The sequence below is a fragment of the Micromys minutus genome, assembly GCF_963924665.1.
Source record: "Micromys minutus genome assembly, chromosome: 19".
In the NCBI taxonomy this organism is placed as follows: Eukaryota; Metazoa; Chordata; class Mammalia; order Rodentia; family Muridae; genus Micromys; species Micromys minutus.
In genome coordinates, this window is record NC_137954.1 from 6,496,725 (window position 1) to 6,517,021 (window position 20,297).

Below are 20,297 nucleotides of genomic sequence, written 5' to 3' on the forward strand. Positions count from 1 at the left end.
ACTTAGTCATATGTGGGGTCTGGGGCACAGCACAGTGGTATAGCATGTATGCCTATCTGCTTATAATGAATGAGGGTCTGGGTTCAGTTTCCATAAGGCACACATGTGCGCGCACACACATACACAGAACACAGGCCAAACTTTTTACATGCCTTTGAGTTCTAAATCATACGGATCTTTTTTTAATAGTTAGAACTTATTTTTAAAGAGTTTCTAAAAATGAGATCCTAACCCAGAACATAAACAGAAGCAAATGGATTTAGCCAACCTCTGTATCTCTGACTGTGACTATACGACATAGTGGATTAGAGGGTTTCTGCGGAACTGACATATGCCACCCTACTGAAGCCAGAGTGTCATGGAGAGCTGGCTGACCAGGTTTGCCAGGAAAGATTCAAGGAAACCTTGGTATGCAGAGCCAGGACGTCTGCAAACACTAATTCAACCACACCAGAAGGATATAGAATGGAAACTTAAAGCCTACTTGACAAATTTTACCTTTGATAAATTCAGAACAAATTTGGTATGAAAGAAAAATAATAGAAAAAATGACTAGGGCCTACTAATTTGATCATAATAGGTTGTTTTTAATTAATTCTATTCAACAGTTTTAACAAACCCATGAATACATAGTGACGGTAAAATAGGAGAAAAAAGAAAAACACTTTTATCAGAAGAACACCATTTTAATAAATGTAGAATAAATAATGGAATTAGAACCATTTTCTGACATTCACTGTAGATGCTAATTCATACAAGCATGTCAATGGTTATGGAAATTTCTGTCAAAGAGAAGGGCATTTACTAGGTTACAACACAGGTTAGTTATTAACTACAAAGGGTTGTTTCTTCAGATTGAAGATATACTCATCTTCAAATTTAACAAAACCAGCTGACAGTGAGGGGCAGTGGTAGCACATGCCTTAATCCCAAAGGTTGGGAGCCAGGGGCAGGCAGATCTCTGAGTTCCAGGCCAGCCTGGTCTACAGAGTGAGTTCCAGAACAACCAGGGCTACAAAAAGAAACCCTGTCTAAAAAAAAAAAAAAAGCAAACCAGCCCCAGCTGACATTAAAGCCAGCTATGTAATGCATTGAGAAACACACACCATCACCCACAAGGACCATTATTCTTGCCAGTTACAGTCTAATGACAGGGACAGTCAGACAAATCTAGATACACAACATTTCCTGCAACAAGTGATCACATTCACTACCCCCAAAAGTCCATGTCATTAAAAAAAAAACAATTAAATAGACTTTACAACTAAATATACCTATATGTATCTTGATTTGATCTTGTGTTGAAGAAATGTTCATATAAATATTTGGAGACAGTGAAGAGAATTCTACTTAACGTGTGCTGACTTTACATCTGATGCTCATGCTGGTGACGTAGGACACCCCGTTCCTGAGAATAAATCCTATAGTATGCAAAGAAGAAATTGCACATGCAATCTTCAAACGGTTCAGGGAAGCCATCAAATGTCAACTGGTGAACTGAAGAGTTATTCATGTCAACTGTATTATTTTTCCAAGTTTTTGTAGATTTGAAATTTTGTCAAGTAAAAATGAGTTCATGGATAGTTTGAGGTAGAAATTTAAAACATTACACTATTTTATTCACCATCTTTCTGGCCAAATTGTTAGGATTAAACAAGAATACCCAGTGTGACACTGCCACCCAGCAATTCCTTGAGTCGTGGTCACTGTAGGGACCAGTCTACTGATCCACCCCACACTAGCCGAGGTGCTGAGATCAGTCAGTTCTAATTGTTAGCTAGGGTACCTGGACCTATTCTCAGACTGTGAACATGACCTATGCATAAAATACGTGATTCTGAGGAATTTTGTTGTAGCTCTTCAGATGACCTCCAATCAGAATTTTTATTAGTCACATTCATCTCTACCTAGTATTTCACTAACTGTTTCCAATGTTAGCTACTTTCCCCATAGTTTATAGGAAAGGAACCAGGGCAGAGGCAGCTGGTGAACAATGAAATGGCATTGGTAATATCGTTACCTTTCCTGCTGTGCTAACTGACTCTGAAGGTTCTAGAACACACTTTCACATGTATCTTGTTCTGAGACATGTATAGACTACTCATTGCTCAGTAAACATGTTAGTTTAACCTTTTAAAAATCATCATTTCCATTCACAAATTAATTTTAGTCAAATCTATTTCCTTGCATAAAGCAATTGATTTTTAAAAATTACATGAACAAATCTCTACTTCCTTACAATCTAAATCCTAAAACAGAACTCATAGGTGACAGGGAGGTGACTCAGCAAGTATAAAGAGCAAGTTCTGCTCACTAAGCAGGTGTGGTGGGCCCACCTACAACCCTAATGCACAGGACATAGGGACAGAGAATCTAAGGAGCCAGCAGGCCCGCCAGACTGAAGAAAGGGCACACCCCAGGTTCACTGAAAGACCCTGTCTCCATATAAATGTTGAAGATCAACTGAGAAGATACCTAAAGTCTATCTCTGGTGCATTATAGACAGATCATATACGTCACTCATACTCCACACACACATATACATGTACAAATAAAATAAAAAGAGGACAAATACACTTTTACATTCAAAGGGCAATGCATTGTACACATTGGCTGGTAAAAAGATTTACTATAATTTGCAGCATTACTTTCATAATAAGCAGTACTTATCGTTTTTAGTTTGTGCTGAAGCAGATTTACTTTAGTAAAGTCTACCAAGGCCTGGAGAGACGGCTCAGTGGTTAGAGCACTGACTGCTCTTCCAGAGGTCCTGAGTTCAATTCCCAGCAACCACGTGGTGGCTCACAACCATCTGTAATGGGATCTGACGCCCTCTTCTGGTGTGTCTGAGGACAGCAAGTGTACTCACATAAATAAATAGATAAAAAATTATTTTTTAAAAAGCTTATCAAAACAGGAGGTGAACTCAGTATTAATTCACTATTCTCTTTCAAATGCTGCCCTTCAAACAGAAGTTCCCGTAGTGGATGTTGGTATCAGTGAGCACGCCGCGGGCGCTGCAACCGTCCGTTACTGAGTATTTTAGGGTTTTCAATTTTTCACTAGCCAGACATATGTTTTTCTCTTTTGTCTACAGTTGCTGGCATTGCTTTTTAAACCATATGTACTATAAATGTCTTAACAATGTAGTAGACATCTTTTTGTAAAGACCGCTTCTTGAATCACTTCTTGGGCATGTTTTACTAAGCAGATTAAAAACAAAAAAAAAAAACCAAAAAAACATGGCTTCTATTTTATTTCTCATTAGATTATTTCTAGAAGAAAACCTCAACTTATGTACTATTAATATGGAATTAAACTCTTGCAACTATATTCCCGAATTATCGTGCTGTCTATGTTTGCTGCTTGCTGTTGATGAATTTTGGTCTAGATGTTTGAGGTTGTTTATTTAGCCTTGTCAAAAATGTACAAATATAAACTATGTCTCTCTAATATTTTATCAACAGGCATCCTTATAAATGTTGTCATGCTATCTCTGACATTTATCTCTGACATTTCATACCATATTCCACCAATTAAAATAAACACCTTAAATGTATGAAATCACATACTTACTATTCTAACACCAAAATGATTTCGGTTGCATTTTCATAGGCCTCATGCAGATTAATCACGTGGGGACAAGACCTGGCCAGCTCCAGCACCGCCATCTCATGAAGAATCTCTGCCCGGCAGTCCTGCCCTCTTCTCCTCTTTTTCAGGAATTTGGCAGCATACTCCTGTCCAGTTGATTTTGATATACATTGTCTAACCACCGCAAACTTTCCTCTAGAAAGAAAAAAAAATAGAGCAATTTCATAACTCCAACTTAAGGTGAAGTTTTCCATGAATCTGTACCATTAGGAAAGTTTCTTTTTTGTACAAGCTGACCCAAATAGTATATGCTCTTTTATTAAGTCTACAGTGTCACCATATAAGTACAGATGACCATCATAGTGGAATAAACTATTATAAAAATGTATTATAGCACATTTTGACTATATCTGATGATACCTTTTGCCTTCCAACTCTATGCCTCTAACAGATACACAATAGATATGGGTCTTATGGAGAGTATTCAAATGTATTTTATGATCAACTCAGAAATTAAGGGTAATCAAGAGTTTGGTATAAACACACCAGTAATGCCATGTCTATCGTGTTAGGAAAGTATGTGTGTTTTTATCTCTTTAAGTGAAGTGCTTGGCATCTTACCCAAACTTAAGAGCACAAAGATTACATCCTGGTATATGCACGTATTGTTATAAGCATTTAGTTTTACAAGGAAATAAAGCTATTTTGAATCTAAGATTATTCTCAGAACTATCAAACTATTGATTTGCATACTCCAAAAAAAAAAAAAAAAAAAAAAGGCAACATGCCCTCAAACAGAAAGGTTTACATTCAATTCCAAAGGATTTTCAGATTAAAGCCTACCATAAACCTGCTAGGCTTTTGTCTAAAATAGCCCAATTTAATAACTGAGAATAAACCATATTCTAGCTTTTGATACTAACTCAGGTACAAATAAATCTCCAGAAACTAGTATTCTAACTCCATTGCTGCAGTTCCTCTCAGAAATAAACTTCTAACCTAGACGGTCAGCTGACAGCAGGTCAATCACCTCACGCATGTGATTTAAGCCCCTGGGAGGGGGTTCGAAGAAGAAACTGTTGCCTGGATTTTATTTATTATTCCCAAGAAACAGAACTACAGATTCCTCCTCATTATTTCCCAATTACCTCAAAATCAGTGTCAATAATCTAAAACATGTAGCTCATACCTAAAAATAATATATACACCCTATGACACCTACATTCATTAAAACGTACTGTCTACACAAACCTGATCCTCTATCGTTAAGCACCAAGAACTTCTAACTTTCCTGTCTCACAACTATAGAACAATTTCTTCCCTTAAAATAAATTTGTTTATTAAGTTTAACACCTACCAATTCTTACTTAGTTATAGAAGTGAAAACTTGTCTAAAACAAAAAAGAGATCAGAGGTTTTAGAAAAACCCCCCACTTTAAAATTTAGGAAACAAGCTAGTAAGCCCAGGACATGACACATCTGAACGACAGGCCATCTCCGGTCGTGATGGCATCCCTCACTCAGTTATCTGACGGCATCTATGAACCAGATTTCTTCAAAAACAAGTAGCAAGATTAACAAGTTTTGTCTGTTTTTACGTCACTATTGCAGCTTCCTAAGATGCTCTTAAACTACTTCTATATCATGAACTCAAACGAAGTTGACCAAATGTCAAGGGTGATGGTTTTTCTCACAGTGTTCATGGCTAAGGAAAAGCTCTATGAAGACAGGAAACATGCCTGATCTAATTAATCAAGTCGATTTTTAAAAATCTATATTTAGCTAACTAACACATAGTATCTCCTGAAATGCTTCTGAAGAAAAACTAGAGTCTGAATATCTATTATAATATTTCCACACATTGTGCTGTTTTCAGGACCAACCCTGGCCGTCCTGGACCAAGCTGCCTCTGCCTCCGGAGTGCTCAGAGTGCTGGGTGTGCACCACCACTGCCTGGTCCACACTGGCATTTTTAAACATTTGAGAAAGTTATATCAATATATTTACACACAATTACATATGCATATATTCATATGAACACAGTGAAACAAGATAGATATTTTACCATTATTATCAGAGGCTTTAAGAAAAAAAACCAAGTATCTGCTTTACATCCTAAGATGCCAGTTGTAGTTTAGGAGTCTAACAATAATCTCAAATTATGTTTCTCTAACACCTGAAGGGAAATCGTCAAGAAAAGGTAAGACCTTAGTAACACTTGTCAACGCACACCTTTAAAGGGCAAGGCTGACAAGGTTTCCCAGCAGTAGAAGTCTGGCTGCTACCCTCTGCAGAGAACACACAATAAAACACGAGGGATGGGGAGGGTGAGCCACAAAGGAAGCTGACGTTTATTTCTGAATCTGCCTCACCCTAACCACAAGGCGATGAAACTTCGCCTCAGCGGGGGGAGGGGTGGAAAAAAACTTACCCAACATTCTAAAAAACAGGAACAATGCAGTTTTTGAAAATAGTAAAAAAATGAACTTACATTATATATTTCCTTTTGTGGTGCTAAAAGGACATTTTAAAATAATTTTTAAATCCAGCTGGTACAAACAGATAACTTGTAGTTTTCCACATGCTAGAATTATGTTTCCAAATTACAAAATATGCAAGCCTTCCAGAAGAAAAAGAAAGCATGAACCAACCCCAACTTTACTTCATCAGAGAAGTAAATCATAAGACTGGTTATGAGCCTGACAGAATTTTAAGGTTCGTGGAAGACTTTAAAAATTAAAATTTTTAATTGCCAATATCGAAAATTAAATGCACCAATATTTACCATGTGAGTCATTAACCCAAAGCAATTTAAAGATGTGATGTAAGTCTTGATGAAGCATCATGAAGGTATCTGATGCTGGGGCACTAGCAATCTGACTTTTATTTTAATCAGACCCTCTAATGAGCTTTTGCCTTAAAATGCTTCAAAGCAAACTTACTCCAGATCAGGTTGGTTCCTTATGACATCACCTCACCTGTGGGCAATTTAAAGCTAACAGTGTTCCACACAAGTCCTCTGCAAAGGAAAAGGGAAAAGCTCCCTTTAGCCTACATATCTATTATTTTGCAGTTAATCTAATAAAATTACTCATCCAAATAGTAACCTAGAAAAACACGTAAGAATGCTTAAGTCTTTGTCTAAGCGTCTGTTCAGAGCAATTTCTAAATATTTTACAATGAAAGGCAACTTGAACACATTTAGTCTATCTTCTCAACTAAATAAAAAGAGTATATGACTAAGAACATCACTCAAATTTTGATCCAGAGCAAAGGAAGCTCAAGTAACTAGCTTAGTCAGAATAATATAATGCTACATGACAGACTGGACATCCCTAGCAATAAAAACAGATAGAAGAAAGGGAGAAGAGGAGAGAGGAAGAAAACGTCAAAGGAGACACAAGGGCACCTAATGGCTTCAGCAGTCTTCTCACAAAGTAAGACCATGAACAATACTGCACTTAATACTAAGTCCCTCATTTTAACAGAAACAACCAAAAGCAGAAAGTGGTCCAGAAGAGGGTAACTGAACAGAGGAAAGCCATCTGGACATATGACATGTGCTTAAGGAAACCAGCGATGCTCAACTTTGTTTAAATAGCTGAAAAACTGTCACCCAAGTATATATTGAATGTAGCTACCAAAAGAAAACCATGTCTATTTATGAAGAGATTAGTAGAGCAGAAAGCAAAATATTGTATATCTGTAAGATGGTTTCATCTCTATGTTATAAAAGAGGGGCTATATGAAGATTCTCATAAAAGGAGAAAAACCAGGACTTGCTTCTACCTAAAACATAAGACACAGCAAAGAATTAACTTTCATAGTCCAGTCAGTTTGAGATTCCACACTGAGATTTTAATGTAAAAACTAATCATGCTCGGTTTCTTTGTTCATCCATCAATACAAAACACTTTTTAAACCACTGGGGCATAAGTCAAACATTTACCTACACACACACACACACACACACACACACACACACACACACACACACCTAACTCTTCATAACCATACTTACTTTAAACCTAAGAAGACACACAACAGATCAGTCACTTGGCACAGGCTTTCTGAGTCTCATGTGTACTAAAATGACTGCAGCACCCAATGGCAAGGGCTGCGTGGCCATAAGAAATGCACACTTGATTAAGCCAAGGCAGAGTTTATACAGGCTTCTACTAATGCAGAACACTAATTGTTTGTGATTTAAAACTGTGGTATTAGACATGAGTTAAATATTCTTAATTTATGAGAGTATGTACATGTGGGATAAAGAAGTATGTCTTTCTCTTTTAGATAGACAACATAGCTAGAAATTGAAAAAAAAAAAAAAAACGAATTAAACCAAAACATATTACCACTGTATTAATCCCTTTACAAATATTAAGTAATTTAATCCTAAAAATATCTACATAAACTAAATGCAATATTCCCATTTTTTTCAGATGAACACTGGCGCTAAGAGGTGTAATTTAACTGAAGTTGCACAAGTAATCAGTGGCAGAGCCTAGTCAGGCGCTTGGCAGTCTGAGCTGTTCCTTCCCATTAACAGACACAGATGCAGAGAGAAAGGAGATCTGGAACTAGGTGGGATATTTGATATCAACTCCTCCACAGACTTGATTTTCTGTTCAGCTAAGAAAATAGAGATGAAAGGTTTTCTCTCTAATTGCTAACAACGGTTCCAAAAACCAAAACTTGAATTTAGACAGCACACATATTGAAGTTTCCTTACCTCCCAAGTTCTTTCGGGGTAAGCGTATAGAAATTATTAAAATTCTCCGTTTTCATTGGTGTTTGAGGGGTTGTAGTTATCAAGCCCGAGACACTTCGGCAATCGAATCTCCTCCGAGACATGTCGATGACTGCCAGGCCTGCTTCTCTAGGCACTGACTTTTACCTAGTTAAAGAAGAGACAGAAGAGAGAAGATGGAACTTAAATGTAACTGAGAAAAAGAGACACTATCTCAGGCAGGATGTGCATTATACTTACACAACTCCAAATATAGTATTAAGACAAAAGGACAGATATGCTGATTTAAGGAGCTTACTCTATTCACAAGCAGAAAATGCCAGAAGCACATACAGACTAAATTGGTATCCCCTTCTCTGTGGCATCTAAGCAAGCTACTGACTTCATTTTAAAAAGAAACTGCTATGAAACAGTCATGATGCACGTGGAACGAGACGTCCTTTTATTTGGTTTTATGTTTTATTCCTTAAGGCTACAGCTTCCACACGCCTGTGGAACTTAATATAGTAATGCAATGACTGTTTTATGTCCACAAACTTGTTGGCAAATTCACATTTTGTGAATTTTATTTCTGTCCCATGTAAGTCAAGAAATAGAACTTCTCATGGACTGGCTACTTTTTAAACTAAACCCAGAAGCCCCTGTGCCTTACCAGTTCTTCCCTTGGCAAAACCCAGTACTCAGCATGCCACTCACAAAACTCTGTTTCTCTGGGCCAGTGACTGACCATACATTATCACCCAGAGTCAAACCCATATCTGAAGTTCACAGTCTGCAACTTTTGGTACTTTCTGTAACCAGTTTTACTATCAAATCACTATTTGATATTAACCGAATTTGTGTAATTATGGTGGACTCTCAGACACATCTGCCTAAGAAAGATCAGGAATTATTCTGCTATGAATCTCCCATAATGACCCCTCTGTTTCTGTTGCCACTCCTACTCCTGCAGAGAGCAACCTTTTTGTTTGTTTTAAATTTGCTACATTCAAATGCCAACCAGAATCTTCTACTTAGGAAACAGTGTTTTCTGTTCTAGATTTTGTTTGATTTTCAAATCTGTAAATTATTTCTCTATAACCTTTGGTCCTGGGGCAAAACACTTCTCTAGGTAGCTTGGGATTCATCTCTAGGAGTCTAAGAATACCAACAGTGTAGGGGGATAGGGGAGGACTAAGCTGAAATGCTCCTGGGTGTGAATTACATTTATTGTTCATTACAGCTCTGAGGCCATACACAGAGTTTGAAGTTCCCTACTGTATCAGTCTGGTTTCTGTTACTATATTGAAATTCCCAAGGCAGGCTACTAATAAAGAAAATGTGCTTATTGACTCACAGTTCTAGGAGGACAAGGACAAGGAGCCTCAAATGATGGTAGCTGCAGCTTATCACAATATCACATGGTAAGAGACTGGTTCCTTACCCTCCTTCCACAAAGCCACTAGAATGCTTCATCCCCACAGGGGCTCTAACCTGAGACCCTTACCTAATTCCCATCACTTCCCAGGGGCTTGAACCACAGACTTGAGGTCCTCATCCTCTTAACAGCTCACAATGGCTGCGTGTGGTGGCACATACACCTATAATCCCAGGACTCAGGAGGTTAAAGCAGTTGAAAGACTTAAGGCTATACTGCTAAGAGTGTGAGGCCAGCTTGGAATACAGAATGCATATGAGGTCTGCCAGGACTACACAGCAAAGCACTTCACAATTCACATGGGAATTCACCACAAGTTTAGAAGACAAAATAATATTCAAATCCTAGCAGCTATTATTATAGGCCAAACTATATCTTCCTTGTATCTGTTAGGTGAAATATTAAACCCAATACCTCACACTGTAACTGATTTTTCAGATAAGGGCTTTTAAGGTAGTGACTAAGTCAAAATGAGACCATTACAGTAAGGTCCTAATCCACTAAGACTGGTGTTCTTATAAGAAAAAGAGAGACATAAAAACACATGGATGACATGTGAAACATTGGCAAAAAATAGTCAAACATTTTCAATAGCTGTCTATTTTTTTAAGGGTCTCACTATGAAGTCCAGTCCTAGAACTCTGTGTAATCCAAGCTGACCTTGAACTGGTTATAATCTATCTCTCAAGAGCTAGGATTACAGGCCTATGCTATAACCCTGTGCTAGTTAACTGTTTCATACCTTCTTAGTTCTGAAGACATTGTTTCCTTTGTCACATTGTATTGTTTGGAAAATCAATATGGATATCGATTTCTACAGTCAGTCAGTTAGGACCTTTGGATTTTAGAATTTTGAGAAGGGACAGGCTGATCCCGGATAGAACTGGGCTGCCTTCCTTCCAAACACTCCTCACCAACAATGAACACTGCAGCTGACTGCAGAGACAAGCTCACGGCTCTTAGTTTCTCTCTCATACACATTTTAGATGCTATGGTGTTTGCCTCTCATAGATACTGGAACTTATAAACATTTTTTAAATCAGCATTTCTATTCTCAATCTAGAGGAGATATGATCCTTCTATGGTATCAAAGGTTTATCTTTAATTAAGTATGATTTTTAAATTTAAAACCACTTCAAAAGCCTGCTGGATTCATAAACTCTAAAATCTAATATATTAATATAATAAAAACGTTGCGCTTTCAAAGATTAACTCATTGAGTATGAAAGTAAAGACATAAAACGTTTATAAATAGTATGATAAATCAGTGGGTAGACTATAAAAGCCAACAGAAGCTTGGAAAATTATAGCAAAATATTAGCAGCAGTCATCCCCAGTGAGATTACAGTAATTAGAATTTCTTATTACTAGTTTATCTAAACTTAAAGCATTATACCTCAATAATCAATAAAGACAGCTGTGATTACTGTCCTGTCATCTCCTGAGACTGAATACTTAAAACCTAAAATAATATGAATAAACAATAAAATAACTGATAACGTCTTCCTTATAGTAGAACATGGCTGTGAATATGTGGCCAGAAAAATGCAAACTCTTCCTCACTTGCAAAAGCAAAGGCTATCAATCTATACACTTTCCTTTGCCTAAAATTCAAGAGCCATCTTTGGTTAAATTTTTTAAGGCCTCAAATTTTTCTTTGCATTTTCATATAGCTGATGGTGTTAATTATCCAACTTGTATGTCAGATCTCATGCAGAGACCATATACAACTTCAGGCTATATCCTAAGTTAAAATCAGTACATTGTTTATGGTTACATAGAAAAATACTTAGAATGTTTTAATAAACTTAGTTTTAACTCATAATAGTAAGCAGTAACTTCAATACTTTTCTCAGGGAACACAGTGAAGAGAGCAAGAGCTGGAGCAGGGCGCAGCGCTGAGACGTCCTCTAGGGAAGACCTGACCTTGCACAACAGCTCACAGATCAAACCTTAAAGCTCCAGCATGGAGGAGGAGCTCCCATAGCCCCACCCCAGCTGGAGAGTTCTAAGTAGTTGCTGACTATTAGGGAGGAGGGAGAGTGGCCTCTGCCGGAGTCCTCACGTGGATGACCTCACTAGTATATCGGAGCAGCACTGTCTGGACTCAGGAGATTAAATAATTGAGGACATGAAGCTAGGAGGGAGATGTAATGGGTTCTAAAAGAAGATGGAGGAAGACGGAAGGCAGTAAATATGATTAAGATACATTTTCAGAGACTAATCATACACACACACACATACGTATATATGTATGTACATAGTGAGTATTGAGAAAAAAACTCAGATTTGCACTGGAACCTTCCAAAAAAGTCTAATATGTGGTACACAGGTATACTACTTAGAATTAAGTTTGGCAAAGCCTGTTATTTAGCTATATGAAGAGAGAAGGAACTTATTTTTTTTTAAATAAGAGTTAGTGGAATGCATTAGTAATAGTCTAAACCAGTTCTCATTTATCAGCTCACTTAAAGGACTTTCCTTAGGGCTTTGCCATGGATTAACTTCATACCCTAACAAATTCTATGACACACATGAACTGATGGCAATGATGTGGATGAATATGCCACGGGGACTTGTATGACAACAGATGTGTCCAAAAACAATGGTAAGCAATTTCAAATTTTTCAAATATATTTAAATTCAAAATGAGTTTTGATGTTACAACTCATTTCATTATGACTCTGCATCTCCAAAATACAAACTTTGCCTTAGAAAGAAGACATTTCAAGAAACCAAACCTTAGGCACATCTACCTATTGCTAATGTGCCTGCATCAGAAGCCATTTAAGAATCCACAGTTTCTTGTTGGCTTTTATCTACTTACTACACTTAAATGAGTTGTCAGTCTAGGTACTTCCCATTTCTCTTCTACAATTCATAGTTATAGCCAACTCTAAACAAGAATATAACTTATTCTAAATTCACAAGTTACCAACGTATCTACTTAATTTGATGTTGCTTATTTTATCTGACTACAGCAATAAAAATACCGTAGGGATGCACTGACTCGGTGTTTGTAAACAGTTACAGACACACTGATAGAAGGCAGGGATGCATGACAGAAGCTACAAGGAAGACTTGAATCTTACTCTAATATGCTATCAGACTTTTTCCAATTTTCCATTAATTCCTATTACAACTACAATAAGAATTCAGATATGGATTGATAAAGGAAGAGAAGAAAATCTCACATTTGATCTATGCCTTTGATTGGATGGAGGGCGCATGTATGACGAACATTAAACATCTTTCAAGGTTATCAAATAAAAGGCTTATGAAAGTAGAAATTACAGAGTACAATAAAGAAAGCAGACGTAAACTGCCTGCTTTGACTCCTTTTCTAGCCCCAGGAACTAAAACTTAAAATCTTTGTAGCATGGTGCACAAAGACGCCGGAAGAGCACACAACAGCTTCATTCCCTACCACAGTTCAATCTCACATTTCATCTCTGCTGCTCTGCCTGCAACATCCTTCCTACCATCCCTTAAATGGCTACTTCTCATTCATGCTCTGCCCCAGGAAGCCTTGCCTCAAACCCACAGACTGACTTAAATGTCTTTTCTTTACGCCTCAAACAAGAGAACTCCTGACGTACCACTTTACCTGAAGACTTAACATTAAATTACAATCATATTTTGCGTCTAAAGGACAATAACCTTTTACTTGAGCTTGAGCAACTGAGCATGATGTACATAGTAAGAATTAAAAAATGTTTCAACAATGGCTATAAATGATAAAACACAGTAAATTGCCTTTTTAGGTATATCTAAAGGGATTAGCTGAACTGAGATTCATCTTGAAATTGGAGTACTAAAACTTTCAACACAGTCTCTGCTTATTTCAGTAGTTGGATAAATAAGAAGTATTTAAAACTGCTCTTACAGAACATCTTTTAAAACAAGGCAGTCCCATCATTCAGAAATGTGAATAAAATTACTTTTATCATCTATAATGTAAAATTTAATAAAAAACATTTAGTCTGCTCTAGTTGTTCCAGACTAGGTGACCACTTCTTTTCATGTAAATATCTGTGTTAGCTAAGAACATCCTGAAAGTCACATACTATCCAAAGACTGACAAATCTAGAACTTCATGAAGGAAGTAAATGTGAATAAATATGGCAGCCAAGCAACTTCTCTCTTCTACATGGGCATCAACAAGACTGAGCTGTATCTATGAAACAGATAAACTGAAGGTTTACTTATCTAGCATTTATAAGAAATAAGGTCTCTCTGCACCTTCAGGAAGGATGTGTTGTAGTTGGCCGGGGACTGGAAGACAGCATTAGTGCTGACAGATTACTACTATGTTCTATGTACTCTACTCACAGCACAGCACTGTTATGTTTGTTTTCAAATACTGAGCAGCAAGCAAAATCCAGTAATTTAATTCCCTGAAAATCACAATAGGAAGCCAACTGACTCTAGTCCAACAACTGAAGTATAGGTTACAGCAGGGTTACGTCCCAGAAAAAGAACCTCAGCCTGACACTGGGCCAAAACAGTAAGGCCTGATGCCATCCCCTCCCACCTTCAGAAAAAGAAATGGATCCTGTAATTGTAATGTAGGATGAGAAGATGTTGACATACGGAAATAATGGCGGGCCAACGATTACACAGAGCCTATCACTCATCAGATGGAAAATTGGGTTTCTATTGTAAAATAAATTACCATACCCTTTACTAATAACACCTCTGAAACAATGTTTGTTCAGTAACTGTTACAATGTAAACTAAAATCTAATGTTAAAAAAGAACTACCATTTTACTATTAAAATTTCTCAGTGCTTAAAGTATCCTCTTTTGGACTAGTTGGAAAAGCAAAATGATCAATCAAAACATATCATGTATAAATATTAGAAAAGGGGGCTCATTTACATGAACAAGATAATTGAAAAGATTATTTCTCTGTTTTTAGATTTATTTATTTTATGTTTGTATGAGTACACTGTAGCTGTCTTCAGACACACCAGAAGAAAAGCTCCTATGTGCTACTGAATAAAATGTGTATTCTTTGGTGTCTGACTAGAATACACTGTTAGATAGTAAGTCCATTTGATATATGACAAATTAATGCTGATGTTTTTCTGTTTATTTTTTGTAAGATGAATTGTCTATTGGAAAAAGTGGGGTATTGAAAGTACTTACTATTTATCATGTTAATAGTGTTTAAAGACAGATTACGGTCTTTAAATCCAGAAGTAGGTTTTTTTTTTTTTTAAAGAATTACTTATTTATGTATATGATTACACTGTGACTGTCTTCAGACACACCAGAAGAGGGCATCAGATCCCATTACAGATGGTTGTGAGCCACCATGTGGTTGCTGGGAATTGAACTCAGGACCTCAGGAAGAGTAGTCAGTGCTCTTAACTGCTGAGCCATCGCTCCATCCCATATTTCTGTCTTGAACTCAGTTCAAAAACATGTATTTTTCGAAATACTCTGGTTTAGAAAATATAACTTTGTATGGTATAAAGCTCTTTTGGTAGAATATCAACCCTGCAAGCATGAGGCATAGGTCAATCCCAACACTGCTATATAAATAAACAAATGATCCAAATTGAGCCAGTAGTGTGGGCCTTTAATGTGGTGCTCAGGAGAGAGAGCCAGGCAGATCTCGAGTTCAAAGCCAGCTAAGTCTATACAGTGAGGCAAAAAGACAAAAATCCTTTAAACTGGTAAGCAAGACTCAGATATGGCTCAACAGTAGAGTAAATGTCAAGACGCAGGAGTAAGAATTCTAGACACAGGAAATAAGCATTATAATATATCATACCTTGAGAAAATTTATTTTTAAATTGAGTCTCTAAAACAAACTGGGTGATTCTGACACAGAAGTCCTTCCTTATAATTGTCAAGCAGCGACAAAACATTGAAAGCATGGTCATACGGTCACTTAACACCAATAAGCTGTTCATTGTCAATACAAACTTAACAATGAAATCAAAAGTGTCTGCCATTAAACACCTACAATGTCTATAGACATTATGTTCATTTATAAATCTCTACTAAAATGTCACTTCTACCTTAACCAAAACGTAATTTTAAAAAATATTTAATTGCATGAAGGTTGAGGGGTCAGATGGTAAGCTGTAAGCATGTTTTCTCTTTTACCATGTAGGTCCTGGGGATCAGGACATTTGAGTTGGTGGCAAGAACCTTAAGTCCCAGCAGAGCCATCTCCTGAAACTAATTTCTTACTTTAAAAAAATCCAAGAAAAACTATTACCATTCTATCCACATACAAAAAAAGATTCTGAAATTGCAGAAATGTTACTTTTCTAACTTAAACATACTGTTATGTAAGTAAATGAACTTTAAGAGTAAACCTTCGTTCCAGAAAATTATAAAAAATGTAGGTGTATCTAAAAAAAAGATTACTTGAAATATTAAAACTACCAAAAATTAAATATCAAAAAAGATTGGGAAAAAAGACAGGTCTAAAATTTGGTCACTATTTCTACGGACTTTTTTTTTTTTTTAATATACACAATTTTAAAGCAATGTGATTCTATTTTTATTAAATTGTTGAAAACCATTTCTGGGCATCTCCCCGTGAAGACTACCAACGAGAAAGTGAGTTTCTATCTCTCTGTAATAAAACTGTGCTCCTTGAGCTCAAAATTCCATGTTTCATATGCCTCCGCTTGCCTCGTTATCTCTGGCAGACCTCGCTGCCCAAGACAGTCTCTCTCCTAGACTTGAAAACTTAGAAAGTCCACGCGGTATCAAAGCTGCTGGCAAGGTTCGGGTGTTATCGGCGCCCTGGATGTAAACATGACGTCAGCCAAACACTCAGTGAATGTCATACACCGAGCTAATGGCCGAGTATGATTGAAATTCCTAGGCTTTCACAAGTCATTTCCTAATTCCAACTTGCAAGCTGAAGCCAGCGCGCCTCTAGTTCCAGCACAAGCCACGGACGCTAGCCACCAGCTGGCCCGTGAAAGTTTCTTTCAACTCTGCCTCGGCTCATCCGCATCCCGAGAGGGGAAGCAAAAAGTAAGCGCTCTTCCCACGGTAAGGCCGGGCCAGGATAAAGATCCAAACCGTGGCCATGATGTGGCTGTCTGGTCTGAGGATGGGTCACAGCACAGAGGGATTCCCACGCCTTTAAAGCAAAGTCCGAGAGTCACGGTAACAGCTGTGGCTCCCCCACGCCTGGGCTGACAGCGGCCCACGCGATGGCCGCAAAGTTTCTCCCGGGCTGCCGGCCGGAGCGTCCACCCGCCCCGACGTGAAGACGCCCCGCGCCCACGGCACGCGAGTCCGGGAGGCCACCCGGAGACGCCGGCTCCGGCCTTCGGGCTCGCCTCGGGGTCCCCGCGCCCCCACACCGCAGCTCCACGCGGCCGCAGGCTCTGCCCTCCCTCCGACGGGGCCGCGGCTACACGGGCTCACCTCACACTCGTCCCCACAGCGGCTGGTCCCCGTCAGCCAGGCCCCTGTGAGGCGACTCCCGGCGGCGACCGCACAGACGCTGACCGACGCTTCTTACAGTTGAGGTTTGAAAAGTGCAGCCGCGTCTGGGACACTGTACTTCCTGAGACTCCGCCCGCTAGTGCCGAAGAGCCAATCGCAGCGCTCGTGGAAGGTGGGGTCGTCACGTGGGGGCGCGGGGCGGGGCGCCGGCCGGCGGCGCGTGCTGTGGGGCGGGGCCGCAGCGGGGGAGTGGGCGGGGCCGCCTGACGCCTGAAGACTTGGCTGCTGGCCTTAGTCTAGGACTGGACAGGGTGCAGGCGGTTTCCTCGCGCGACTTTTTCTACCTTTTCCATCTGCATTACGTCTAACTTTTTTCTTAAGCAGTGTTAGAACCCAGGGCCTTTCACATACTAAGCAAGGGTTCCACCACTAAGTTCCACCTTCAGCCCCCCCCCATGTGTTACCTATTGAAGACAGTTTAAAAATTGAAAGTCCCGTGCTAGCCTTAGTAGGTTTACATACAAACAGGATCCTAGGTTACTCATATGTAGTGTTTACACAGAATCTAGGATTCCCGTAGTACGTTTTTAGTAGGTGTGGGAAACTATGGGGGGAGAAAGAAAACACTGAGTGGAATCCTCTTGCTTTTAAACATCTTAGCAACAGTTTTGATTTCCTCTGACACATTTAACCAAGGTTCCCTCAAGCCATCTGCTTGCTGTTCCAAGCAGCGTATGTCCCAAGACACGTGCATTTAAAACATCACAGCCATTTCATGAGGTCTGTCTGTTGCTTAGACCTCAGTACGATGTATTGATTCTTTAAGCATTGTCAAACGGAGAATATTGCATCTTTTTTGCCAGCGAAACATAAATGTTCAGGTGGAAACAAACACGCCTCCTGAAATACGTTTGTCTGGTGTCCACAAGCTAATGAAACTGTTCCCATTATTTTTTTTTTTTCAGGAAGCAGCAGCTGCACCCCAAAGCCTCAGCAGGAAGGCTGGGCCAGTATGCTCTTGGGGTTGCTTGTGATGGTTTTTGGTGTGTACATGTGTGTGTAACTGTACCTTTATAATTTAAACAATCCCTTGATTACCAGTGTTTGTGTATGGATGGTGTGTTGGGTGTGTTTATGTGGGGTTCTGTACATCTGTGTATGTCATGTGGAGGCCAGACGTTAATGTCAGGTGTCATTACCTCCCCCCTTAAGTTTTCAGATGACAGTCTCTCACTGAACCTGTAGTCCACCAGTTGAGCTTGGCCTGCTGACCTTGACCTCCACGGATCCATCCACCTGTGTCTGCCTTCCCAGCGCTGGGCTTTCAGTAGCGGGGCCAGGCACCGTGCATGGGTGTGCCAGAAGAGGTGGAGGGTGTTGTCCCCAACACCCAGCTGGAGCTGGGGTTAGGCGTCTTCAGCTACCTGACGTGGGCACTAGAAACTGTCTGGTTCCCTACAAAAGCAGCAAGTGCTCTCAACCAATGAGTAATTTCTCATCACTGGCTTTTGAGCAGTCATTTAATTTTGATTTAAGCCTATTTTATTTTATTTTTAATTTAAGTTAACTTTACGTTTAATTTTGTAAGCAGGTTGCCTTCCCCAGCAATCAAACTCATGGCCGCTCCAGCATGTTCCCCCGGTGTTCCCTGATGCATGACAGACACTGACCTATGTGCTACTTTAATGCTCCTGTTCCAGATTCATTGTTGCTGTGCTAAAATATCCCGACAACTGCCCGAGCAACTTAGGGAGGAAAGAGGTTAATTTCACTTATAATGCCAGATAGACAGTTCACATCATTTCGAGGAAATCGAGGCAGGAACTTCAAACAGCTAGTTATATCACATCCACTACCATGAACAGAAAGAAACTAGCTCATACATGCCCGCTTGTTTGCTTAGGCTCCACTCACTGCTCTGAAGCAGTTTGGGAACCCCTGCCTAGGGGATAGTGCTGCCCACAGTGGTCTGGCATTCCACATCTGTTAATGGTAAGGTAATTCCCACAGGCATGTCCACTGGCCAACCCAGTGTAGAGAATCTCTTGTTAACATCTTAGGAGATGCTAGGTCAAATGAACAAAGTTAACTATGATTGTCCTATCACCTTGTGCCTGGTGTCAAGACTTACAACCTTCCAGAAACATTCCACCAAATTTGCTTGGTCTCTGGTACTGTGATTGATGCAACAAGGAATTTCGTATTCTGGGGAGAACACTGTATCAGTGTGGTCTCTCAAGGAAACTCAGGATCCAGTGCACTCAAACTCATGCCCATTCCTATTGTTATTCCTCGAAGAGGAAATCCTCATGTAGCGAGATGGCCATTCTGCTGTCGTGACCTCTGTCCTTTTTATCCAGCTGATATCCTCGAATGCCACTGAACAGAAACCGTGGTAGAAGAGTGATTGGATTCTGCCAGTTTATTTGCACCTTATATGAACATTAAAACAGAGTTGTGTCTTCATCAACGTTTTATTGCTGTGATGAAACACCATGACCAAAAAGCAAACTGGGGAGGAAAGGGTTTATCCTACTTATACTTGCAGGTCACAGTACGCCACTGGAGGAAGTCGGGACAGGAACCCAGAGGCAGAACCTGATGCAGAGGTCATGGAGGGCGCTGCTTACTGTGGGTTCCTTAACCTGCTTTCTTATAGAACCCAGGAACCCTAGGCCAGGGATGGCACCAACCCCAATGGGCTGCGCCCTTTTCCCATTGATCTCTAATTGAGAAAATGCTTACAACTGGATCTCATGGAGGCATTTCCTCAACTGAAGCTCCTTGCTCTCTGATGACTTTAACTTGTGTCAAGTGAACACACAAAAGCAGCCAATACTGACCGAATTTGGAGACATGGCCTATCATGTTAAATGCCTCCAGATGGAGTGGAAGATGGTGTTCTTCACAGAGAAGACTGCAAACTCAAGCTCCTGCTGCCTTAAAAAGAATGCCTAGAATGCCTACCAGCATTTATATACCAAGAGCTTAGAGTTAAATCCATGCAGAAAGAGGAAAAAAACAGCTTAACTGTTACAAGGTGATTAAACACCATGAGCAGAAGCAACTTGGGGAGGAAAGGGTTTATTCCATCTTACACTTCCA

General features: G+C 39.3%; 1 protein-coding gene across 1 annotated transcript in view; it reads right to left on the reverse strand.

Annotated features, from left to right (window-relative positions):
* Positions 1-17,297, reverse strand: part of STK17B (serine/threonine kinase 17b) — a 29,331-nt gene extending 12,034 nt beyond the window's left edge. The window contains exons 1-3 of the mRNA XM_080932957.1: positions 17,172-17,297; positions 8,330-8,494; positions 3,577-3,789 (exon numbers count right to left, since the gene is read on the reverse strand). Coding sequence (XP_080789083.1) covers positions 3,577-3,789; positions 8,330-8,451 — 335 coding nt within the window. The 5' untranslated portion in view covers positions 8,452-8,494; positions 17,172-17,297. The remainder of the gene's footprint in view (positions 1-3,576; positions 3,790-8,329; positions 8,495-17,171) is intronic.
* Positions 17,298-20,297: the final 3,000 nt, after the last annotated feature.